At 47.2% G+C, this 11,592-nt stretch overlaps 1 protein-coding gene across 1 annotated transcript; it reads left to right on the top strand.

Annotated features, from left to right (window-relative positions):
- Positions 1 to 341: 341 nt before the first annotated feature.
- On the top strand, positions 342 to 1,048 carry LOC114485969 (E3 ubiquitin-protein ligase RNF220). Its single transcript, XM_028488033.1, has one exon. It carries the CDS (start codon positions 395 to 397, stop codon positions 1,046 to 1,048), a length of 654 nt encoding a protein of 217 aa, XP_028343834.1. The 5' UTR covers positions 342 to 394.
- Positions 1,049 to 11,592: the final 10,544 nt, after the last annotated feature.

The raw sequence follows: 11,592 nt of genomic DNA, 5'->3' as shown, positions 1-11,592 counted from the left end.
GAGGTTTTATGATTTTTTTTCCTTTGCTGGGCTCAGGCGCATTTCACCCGGAACGTGTAGGGACCAAAGTCAGCTACGCGTACATCACAGTAAGTTGTCTATTGATTTTCCTGAATGAAAATGGTCTGATGCTGCTGCCCACTGGCTCCTAAGGCCTGTGGTGTCTCTGGCCCAAAGCATCCGTAAGCCAGAAGGATGGTGTTTCGGTCGCTGGGGGTTTCGCTTTTCTTTCCTCCCCCTGACCTTCCTCCCCCCTCTTTCTTCTTCTTTGCTGTTTCCGCAGGTCTTAGAAGGGGATGATTCCCCAGTAATATTCCCTGCCCTGATCCCAGGTGCCACTCCCTCCCAGGGAAGACTGCTTCTCGTGTGACGTCGGCCATAGAAAGAGACTCCGATGGACTTACACCGGGCAGCCTTCAAGATGGAGAACTCATCCTACCTCCCCAACCCGCTGGCATCCCCAGCACTGATGGTCCTGGCGTCCACGGCTGAGGCTAGCCGTGATGCTTCCATCCCTTGTCAGCAGCCACGACCCTTCGGTGTACCTGTCTCGGTAGACAAGGACGTGCATATTCCATTCACCAATGGTTCCTACACCTTTGCCTCTATGTACCATCGGCAAGGTGGGGTGCCGGGCGCTTTTGCCAATCGTGATTTTCCCCCTTCTTTACTACACCTCCACCCTCAGTTCGCTCCCCCAAATCTAGATTGCACCCCAATCAGTATGCTGAATCATAGTGGAGTGGGGGCCTTCCGTCCCTTTGCTTCCACTGAGGACCGGGAGAGTTATCAGTCAGCCTTCACGCCGGCCAAGCGACTTAAAAACTGCCATGACACAGAGTCTCCCCACTTGCGCTTCTCAGATGCAGATGGCAAGGAATATGACTTTGGGACACAGCTGCCATCTAGCTCCCCCGGTTCACTTAAGGTTGACGACACTGGGAAGAAGATTTTTGCTGTCTCTGGCCTCATTTCGGATCGGGAAGCCTCATCTAGCCCAGAGGATCGGAATGACAGATGTAAGTACTTTGGTGCAGCCCTCCCCTAACCCCAGTAAGCCCTGCCTTACAATAGGATTCAACAGGTCGGTGGCATTTTTCATGCTCCTGGTAATGGGAAGGGCCGACTCCCTCCCATTCAATAGCTGTGGAGTGCTGACATTTACTTGTCTCTTGTCAATGAGCATTGATAGTTCTTGTAGGAAATGTTTTCCTGAAGGTAGCCGGAGGCACATTGGCCTGCACTGCCCTTCCCTCCGGGGCACGATTGGCTTATTCTCTGGGGACTCTGGAGTGGAGGGGGTGCTGTATATGGACAGGAGTGAGTGTCATTTCATTAGTAAGTGTAGGTTCCTAGGGAATTTGGGGGCCTCGAAGAAACCATCCATCCCTCCTCTCTTTGCTATCCTCATTATGTTTCTCTGATCTCGGTATTATTTTTTTAGTTTTTCCATTGTATCACATCCAGCAGACTCCACGTGATTTTATTTTTCACAACTCTCAGCCCTACTCCAAATCAGGCTATTTTTCAGAGAAGGACAAAGGTGTCGTCAATCACCGTAAAGCATTTCAAACAGCTGTGTTTTCCTTGCAATCGCAAGGCTAGAAAGTCGACTTCTCTTGGGATTTAACAGGTTTTCTGGGTGCTTATCCTGGGGCTCCCTTTTAGGACTAGACACAGCTGGCCTGTGTGGCTGCTCCATATTTGATGCTCCCAACTATTATTAATTTCTGCTTAGGGAACAGCTCTGTCATGTTCTCCAAGTGCCTCGCTGGGCTCCAGCTACGCTCACTAATAGTTGGGGCTAAACCTTTACTTGGAACTTGTAGAGTAGGAGAGTTTGAACCCTGCCATCTTCGCCTCTAATATAATCAGAAAATAATTGTGTTTTGAAGCTTTTGGACTATGGGTAGACCCCCCAGAGCAGTTTTCTTCAAGCCTGGTGAGCATTTATGAACTGAGGGTGTTTTTCCACCCAATCCTTTGTTCTAAGATTGGCTTCATTTTATTTTCTTAAGAAAACTACATCTGAGGTTTGCTTTCCCCTCTTCTCTATTTTTTTGTGCTCCCGTCCTCTCTATAACCACCACCACGAATGTCATTTTTTTCTCTTTTCTTTATGATGCCGAGGAGAGTAATAGAGACGTTGCAGCTCTCTCCCCTGTCGGCACTGCTTCCTCAGGCTGTCTCCTTGAATTAGGCACTGTGTTAACTTTCCTGCGCTAAAAGGCATCTGCCTAAACCCAGCGTACCTTTTCAATAAAAGTCATCATAAAATCAACCTGCCTTGTAAATCCATCGCTCTTTGGTTTTGAAATATGTTGCGAGTGTGTCTTTTATGTCAGCGGCTGTAAGCCCAAGACCTCTCCACTTAAGGGAGAAGGCTGCTATCTGACAGCACAACTGCCCATGTTCTCTCTCTCTCTCTTTTGCTTTAGCTCCTATTCCACCTTTTCCCTTTCTGTACAGCTGATGTGTGAGTGTGTGTGTGTGTGTGTGTGTGTGTGTGTGTGTGTGCTGATCCTGCTTTGGGAATATACTTGCTGAACACGGATTGGCGTTGTGTCTGTCTGTTTTAGTTTAGTGTAGTTTAGTTTTCATTTGTCGAAGTGCAAGGATAAAGGCGAGCTCTAACCTGACCTCTGGCCAAAACTGTCCTGGGTTCGGGTGTGACAGATTCTGCTCCTTTTTCCTCCAAACACAGGTTGAATATGAAATCCTCTTAAAACTAACATGCCCCAGAGTAACACCTGGAGATCAAGATTCCTTTCTTCTCTCCTAACAAATCCAGCTTGTCTCCATTTTTCCATTTTTTAGTCCAAACCTGTCTCAGACCCCCAGAGCAGGAGGAAGCTTGTTAGTCAGGTCAGCACTCATAGCTGTGGATATCCATTCCCCTCTGAGTGTCAAAGCCATAACTCTTCTGTTTGCCTGGTTTGCATTGTGTAGGGGTGCCATCCCCCATGGAGATGGATCCCTCACACAGGAATACGCCTGGGTGGAGAAAAATTAAATGAGTCTGTCTCCCAAAGTGAAATGGAATTCTGACCTTGAAATTAATGAGATTCTGATCAGAAGGGTGGGGAAACTTCTTTATTTCAAACTGTAGTGTTGTATAAATTGGAGCCCTTTCCCCTTTTGTTTAAAATATCCTTTCTTTAATGAGTATTTTGTGTTCTCCTTTTTCTCTTACACAAACGTTAGACCTGTAGGCGTGTCTGTGAGTGTAGGCTGTCCACTCACATTACTATCTAGAGTTGCATTTGTGACTGATCTTAAATGAGAAATAAAGGTACAAAGTGAATAGGAGACTGTTACCCTGTGATAACCCTGGATTTGTGCTTCCTTCTCCTTTCCTTCCCTTGGGTGGGGTAGCAGCCTCCACAGGGTTGTACTGGGGAGCATTTGTGCTTTTGATTTTGAGTATTTGGAAGGCTGGGGAAACATTTTTCTGTAAGGAAGGGTCGAAGAGGCACCATGACAAAGTCTGCTGCAGCTTTCTTGGCTCCTGTCATATGCCGACGTGTGTCGGAATATTTATGGTCTGTTTTATGTAAATACATATTTAAGGGCCGTTAGAAGGCCTGATTATTCCCACTAGATGCCTTTCAGGTCCTCCCTACAGAACCGTTTTGAAATAAGTAATATTTCTCAGATAATCGAGTGACAGTATACAAGACTGCTTCCAAGGGGAGAGCTTGAGGGGCAGATGGGGCAGTGAGGGGGTGGGGAGGCAAGAAGAGAGAGGATAGAAAGTGTTCAAAAGAGCAAAGTGATAGGATACAGTGGCTTTTGCCCAGATTGCCAGAAATTAACCTTGTATATTTTAGGTTTTGTAATTCTTAAAATTTAGAGTTAATCTTTGATATGGTTGACTGATTTTTCAGTTCTCTTCATATGAATAAAATTTTTTTCATAAAATGTAAAAAAAGTTTTAATTAAGTACGACAGTAAAACTCCTAAATAAGCATGTAGCTTTAGGGGTTTACTGGGGGGTGGGATGAGTATGGGTGTGTGTGTCCCCTACTTAGAGTAGAAGTTTTATGACTGAGTTTTAAGTCAATGAAAAACATCAGTTTTACAGTGGAAACACTGACAGTTTTTACTCTCGCAGCCTCCCCCTGCTCACACACTGCATCCATATGCAGATATGTCCACATCTGAGAGCATTTGAAAGAGGGGCCTGCAGACATGGTGTAATGCGCACGTGTTCTTTCCTTAAATCTGGGTACTGATAGGCAGGATTTCTTTTGTGATTAAACATGCATTTTTGTAGAAAGAAATGTAGCTATTTGGGTAAAGTATTGTCTCTCCTAGTAGATGATTCCAGTTTGCTTGCCTGTTCATCTACCTGGCATCACAGGTGATTCCTGAGGTAGGTGTTGGGCTCTATGGAAAAAAGAAGCCTTTACTCAACAGGACTGACTTATGTGCCCTGGAAAAAGGGAGAAGTATTTTGTGAGAAGCCATTCGTGGAGGATGCATGATTCCCCAGGAAGGGGACTGAGGTAACTCCTGTTTATTGTCATGCCCTGAACCCGTCTCCAAGGCTCCTTGTCCAGGGAAATGAGGTGAAAATTTATGGACCAATTATGAATAGTCCACGTGTGCCTTACATATGAAGTGTCTACAGATATGTTTCCCAGGGCTTTTAAGATAAACATTTCCTCATTAAGGAAACTTTACAACAAAAGGGAAAATAAGTATTCTCTGCTGCCTTGTGCTAGAATCTATACCTTTATTACCCCCTTAGCACTCCGGCTCTTATCATGTGCATTTCCTGATTGTTCTCTGTAGACCACTCCTGTGCCCAATTCCTGTCTGGGTGACACAGCAATTGGAGTTGGCTAGGATGCATGCTCACCCTGAGGGCTGAGAGGGATCAGAACTGCCCTTGGGAAGTGATGACGGGCCCTGCCTTCTGGCTCACCTCAGAGATGGGCACTGGGCACTGACCCCAGGTGGCCCTCTTCCTTTGCCCTTCCCTGTGGTCAGGCAGATTCACAGGTAGGCAGGGAACCCTGTGGCTCACAGCAGTTCCCAGATGTTCTGCTTTGCTCTCATCTTTGATATTCGAAGTCATTCAAATTTGAAAAGCCCTGAGTAGGAGAGATGGTATTTTGACTCTGAGATGTGTCTTTACGATGGCACGTATCCTTGAAGACCCTATGTCCTAGGAATCAAATCAGCTGAGCCCACATAGGCCCAGGGCAGCCTGGAATGAGCAGGGCTGGCCACATCGTGGAGGTGGTGTTAGGGGGCCTACTTCCCAAGGGCTCTGGGACTACCCAGGACTACCTCTGGGTAGGGACCTTGATCTGGGCTTTTAGGAGAATTGCTCTTGCTGGGAAGAATGTTTGGGGCGGTTCTCAGGTCACCAGGCTCAACTTCTGGATTGTAGCTGGAGCAGATGACCACTCTGAAAGGGTGCAGAAGTCACCAGAAAGATGGGTCAGATGGTGCCCTCTGTACTGATTGCCCAGACCTAGCCCGGTTGTCGGCTCAGCTGCTCCCCGGGTTCTCGCGGAGTCCCTTTTCCCTCCCCATCTGGGGTGGGTGGGGGAGGAGGGGGCGAGAACTCCTGTGATGTGTGTGGTTGTTTCTGGTTGTTCACTCCCAACAGTCATGGAGACTCCTTTTCATGCTGCTGGGTTTAATTGTCTTGTTGGGATAAAGAAATGTTTGCACAGCTAAAGTGGGGCCGGGCTGGACGGGAGCAGTCCCTGATGGCTGCAGAGCCATCTGGCCTGGCTTGGCTTGGCTCGGCGCGCCGCTGGCCCGCCCGGCGGCTGGGCTCGCTCCCGCTCCAGCTCCCGCTCTTCCCCTGCCTTCGCTCCACGCCGCGCCGCTCTGGTCGGCGGCTGCCTCCTCGCACGGCCGGAATGCCTAATCACCATGGTGAGAAAACGGACACCGCAGCCGTCCTCCCTCCTTGCCTCGCGCCCTCCCTCCCATCAATTGTCATGCAGAAGTGATCCGGGCTGCCGTTTCCTCGCGGCCGCCAGCCAGCCCCTCGCCGCTCCCGGCAGAAGGGTGGCTAGTAATTGATCGTTTGGGGGAGGGGGCGCGGAGAGGCGCGAGGCCGGCGAGGGGGGAGGAAGGACCACAGAGTGGGTCCCGTTGGCTCACTTGAAAAGGACCCCCAGCCTCCGCCACGGACATGGCGTTCAAGTGGTTTCAGAAATGTTGGTGACCTCGCCGTCGCTCGGCCGGACTCGGAGGCTGCGGGAGAACGCCGGGCGCTACCCCGGGGCCGGGCGAGCACGGCGCTGCCGCCGCCGCCCGCGGCCGGGACCCGAGGACCGCCTGGTCCCCCACCCCGCCCCGCCCCGCCCTCCACGCCCAGCGCCCCGAGGTCGCACTGAGAACCGAGCCCTGGCCGGTTTCCTGTACGTCGTCCGAGCCGCAGAGAGATGGGGTCGGGGTGAGGGGCTGGGAGGGGTTGTGGCCGAGGAGGGGGCGCGCCCACGCGGAGGTCGGGGCGATCGGGGACACGGCGGGAGGTGCAGATGGGCGGGTAGCGGAGTGAAGAGGCTAGGGGACACTGAGCGGGGAGGGGGCTTGGGGGGCGAGGCGGGGGTGGGAGGAGGGAGCGCGGAGGGCGCCAGGGCGCGTCGAGCCGGGGGCATGGACGTGTGCACGCGCGCATCTGGATCTGGCGTCGCCACCGGCATCCGAGGACTTTGAGGTTTCTCACGTAGGTTCGAAATGTTTTCCCCGTCCGTCTTGCTTTTCAAGTCCGGGGAATGTTTCCCAAGTCCCGGGGTTCGTGAATCGGCAGGATGGCTGGTATTCGGGCGAGGCGAGCCGCGGTCACCTCTGACCGTCTGAGGCTCGCAGCCAACACAGCGGGGCTCGTTAATGTCCGGGCAATTTCTGGAACTCTTCCCACGGGAAGTTTTCCGGGGCTGCCTTCCGGTCAGTGGCCCCAGGTTGATTATTTGGTGGCCCTTTTTTGTTTGAAAACAAAAAACACACATTGTATCCAAATAACAAAAGTTGCTTTCCCTCCCCACCCCTTTTCCTCATTAGGCAGGGAAGAGGAAACTAAAAAATAGAATTATATTTTTATATTGGTTTTTCTTATTTTTAACCCTTATTAACTACACCCATCTGGTTAATAAATATTGGCACACTTTGAAATAGAGTCTTTGTAAATACTCGGGATTTGGAGTGACAATACACTTAATAGAGTTATATTTTTATGATGGATTTTCATATTTTTAACTCTTTTTAACTACATCGCTCTGGTCAAAAAATATCAGAACACATGTTGGAATGTACTCTTTATAAATACTTGAGATTCGGAGTGATGTTACATTTTATTGTAAAACCCACACGATTTTAACACCAAAATAACAATAATTTTTGGATTTAAATATTCTCTTCACACGGTTCGGCAACATCTCCCAGCGCCATTTTACCCCTCCTAAAGAGAAATGAGCTGCAGACCTAAGGATGACGTATTGCTATATAGCAGCTAAAATGCCTTAAAATTTTTTTAAAATGCCATTTAAGTTGTGGCATTTGTGGTTGAAAAGAGTGTGTTTTTATCCTTTGGAACCTCAAAGTGTGTGCTACAGAGTGGAAATTTCTAAATATCTCTTTCTTTGGGGCAAGGAGGAGAATTTTCTGCAAAAGAACTTTTACCTACTTAGTCACTCTGTTGTGCCTTTTCCAGGAAGAGATCCTGAGTTGGGGCTATGGGTTTAGGCCTGGAGAAATGAGAGGCTGTAGTATGAATCAGTCACCCTGGTAGATGCTAAGCAAACAGGAGTAATTCATGCCCTTCCAGCCTTACCCAATGGATCAGACTTTTCTATTATCTCAATCACATTTTAGTTTCAGTGTTAAAAAAAATTTTAGCACTAAATCAGTACCAATCACAGCAAAGGGTTCAGTAAGTGTTAGTTGAGTATTGAATAAATTGATGGTAGTGATTATAATCTAATTTTTACTTTAAGTTTTCATCAATTTGCCACTCTTCAGCCTTGCACTGGATAGTATCCCTAAAACTGTGCTATCCCAAAGGTGTAGTGGTTTGAGGAAAGAAAGGAGTAATTTATATACCTTGAGTTTTGATGAGGAGGTAGGGAGGGAGTTTTTAAAGAGACGTGCAATTATCTTTCTCAAATACAGATTTATTGTGTTATTTTGGTTAAAAAACTTTCATAACTTAAAAAATAATTTAAAATTTGATTTTCTCTCCTAACTCTGTAGAAACCTAAGATTGGAGTCTATCCCCTACCCAGATGTTTTCCCACAGCATTACATCACCTATCATGGAGTCTACAAAAATAGATCTTCTTTGGGTGTGTATTTTAGGAAAAAAAGTTTCTACCTAGGTCCTTGTTGCAGCTGGAACCAGACAAGTGATGTGGGAGTTTTGTAGACACATACAACCATCTGGCAATTCAGACATTTGACTGGCAGTTTTCTCTGTGGAATGTGTTCTGAGTGAAGATGACCTAGAGGAAATGAAAGTTGTGTTTCTGGGGGGAGACATGGTGCTGCATCCACTACATTCTGTTCAGCAGACACGGAGCTTTAGGAAAGTCTAGAGCTGCATGGGTGAAGAAGGAACCTCTTGGTACAGTCTCATGAGAAATCAAGCCTGGTAAGCCTTAGTGTGACTCACCAGATGAGGGTTGTCTTTTTCCACTGAAATTCATTTGCAGGCTGAGACTTATGGCTTTGCATCCATCTTAGAGCGGCAGACAGTCAGAAAGCTGTAGGGAGGGGGCAAGGGCCAGCCCTGGAGAGACCTTTGCTTTATTTTCAGGTATATGATTTCCATTTAGGTGCTAGTTGATCCTATATTGCTCTCACTTGACCTTGCTTTTCAGAGTTTGATGTACACTGAGTCAGAATGGCCTAGCATAATAAATACCTGTTAGAGGGATAAATACTGTATTTGCCCCTTTGAGCCTCAACTTGAAGGTGTTTCACATCAAAGGTGGGGAGGCAATATAACATAGTGGCTATGAGTTCAGCCTCTGGAGTAAAATCATGACCCTTTAGCTTACTTGCTCTGTGACCTTGGGCAAATTGCTTAACCTCTCTGGGCCTCAGTACTCTCATCTGTAAAGTGAGAATTACACAACCTAAAAGGGTTGTTGTGAAGGACTGAATGAGATTAAGCACACTGGTAATGCTTAGAACAGTTCCTCACACATACTAAGTGTGCAATACATAATGACTATTATTATTTTCAAGGACAATCTGGTGGTATAATCTTCCTTGTTAGAAGCACTGATGTAGACAAACACAGGGTCATTACTGACTAGCATGTATGTAGGATCCTTTCACACACTCATGCCTTATGGCGATGTGGAAGAGGGAGGGAGAAAGGCTCAGAGCCCTTTTCTGTGATAGCAGCTGCTTCACCTCCCTGCATTATTATCCATCCACCAGGATTAGCCCTGGTGGCCCTCTGACCTCTTTCTTCCTTCATTTTATTAAGAAGCAAGGTAATATTATAGTTAAAGAAACTGAGTCTCTGAGTCAGGAAGGGACTTGACTAGGATTAGATATCTAGGCAGTGGCCCAGGTTAGAGAATCTGAATTTCATCATATTTTCTTATTCTGGAATTTTGTATTATCAGATATTATTAGAAATAAATGGGCCATTAGAATTTGTGTGTGCTAGAAATTTGGGCCATTTAAAATAGGATTTGCTTTCATGGTATTTGACTAGTATTAGAATTCAGAGTCCCAGAGTTTCTAGTATGTCCTCAGATTTTAAGTTATACAGGCACTTTTCCCCTCTTGCCTATGTGAGAGAAATCTGTGAACCTTCCCCCATCTGTGTGTGTCACAGTCCCACAGCATGATGGATTGTCTCTGCTTGGGGGAGGCTTAGGAAGGGGCTTGAAGAGGCCTTGTAGGTCAGGAGAGAAATACAGCAGCAGGACTGAGCCTGGGGGGGCAGGGGGCTGCTGGGGAGAGATTAGCAGGGGAAGGGGAGGGCAGGGTTGGGCGGGGATAGGCCTCTTCCATAGTGTCTGTGTGCATTCTCCTAGGAGTAAAAGAGGGCTGTCCATTACCCTGAGCGCACAAATAAACTCAGTGTTTTTCTCTTTGTAGAAAGAAAGCCCCAGGGGGCTTGGGAACACCAAAGAATGACTGTACATCAGTAGGAGAGGTGGGGAGTAGGAGGATGAGAGTGGGAAAGACTGACCCTCTGCCTGAGGACCTTGGATTGGAGTCTGTTATTTAAATATAGGTTTCTCTTCACATATATACATAGCAGAAATAGCCATTGGAGGCCAGTTGTCTGATACCTCAATCCCCATCCGTTCCTTCACGGCTCCATTTAAGAGAAGGGGTTCAAGTCGCTCTGGGGGGCAAAATGTCTCTGTAGATCATAGAGCACCTACTCCTCTCTCGCAGTCCCCAGTCCTTTCCACACACAGACACAGAAATGTATGGGTTGTAGGAGGGGAAACAATGAACATTCTTAATTTTGAGTTTTTAAAGAAGGGTGGAAAGTCTGGGATTTAGGCCCAAATGCCACAGTCATAGGAAGGAACTCTAGGAAAGGAAAGAGTTGGGTCTGAGAGGTAGATAGGGAGGTAAAGGCAGCAGCGCATGTGAGGGTAAGTAATCAGCAGGACTGCAGTTAGGGCCTAGGCTTCAGCTTCCTTCCTGAGCAGTAAAATTAAAAAAAAAAAAAAAAAAAAAAATCCTTAGAACAACAAAAGTCTGGACGCATGGGCTTCCTTCCTGACAGGCCAACCTGGTGGGGCTTCATTCAGCCTGAGCAGCAGTCAAGGCTGATTTACGGGTAAGAGGTCCCAGACAGACATGTGCTCTTAACCCTTTCCTAACTGCTGAGGTTCCTCCTTGCAAACGCTGCCCTCCTCTTCCAGCTTCCCATCATGGCGTGGGTAGCTTTTTATTGTTGTTGTTTCTTTATTCAAAGAGAGCACCTGCTGCTGAAGGATCTAATATCTTCTTCATGAAAAATCTGGGTCTCTGGAAGTTGAATGACTTGAAAGAGATCTTACCATCCAGTCTGTGATGGCTGGCATTGTGGCTTCTGGCTGGTAGAACTCTCAGGCTCCTGGTGACATTACATTGACTTTGGAGTGTTGTGTCCATCTCAGATCATGGGAAATGCCTCCTGGGATCTGTACTGGGGTGATCCTGTGAGCCTCTGATCTACATCTATAAAATACTGATCCTGCAGAAGGAAGGGTGCTGCTTCATCTTGGGTGTTTTTTGGTGGCATTGTGGGTAAAACTGCAGCAGAGTACAGGAGGCATGGTTCAGTTTCCAACCCGATAGAAAGTATGATACACTCATCAATTCATTTAATCATTCAACCAGTATTTCCTAAGTACTTGTGTCCTTCCAGACACTGTGCTGGGTGCTGGGGATACAATGATGAGCAAGACAGATGAGAGTTGCTGCCTTACTGGAGCTGAAAGCTTAACAAGCAGTTGCAGGATGTTGTGAAAAGTACTCTAATAGGGGAAATATAAAACACCATGGGGTTAGAAGCAGGAGCACCTATCTTGTCTATGAGTCAGGGATAGCTTTCTGGAGGGAGTGACCTTTAAGCTGATATCTGAAAATCAAGGAGTTACT

The sequence above is a fragment of the Physeter macrocephalus genome, chromosome 3 (genome assembly GCF_002837175.3).
Source record: "Physeter macrocephalus isolate SW-GA chromosome 3, ASM283717v5, whole genome shotgun sequence".
NCBI classification, from domain to species: domain Eukaryota; kingdom Metazoa; phylum Chordata; class Mammalia; order Artiodactyla; family Physeteridae; genus Physeter; species Physeter macrocephalus.
The sequence above is the reverse complement of the archived record's forward strand: the minus strand, read 5'-3'. Positions and strand labels throughout refer to the sequence as shown.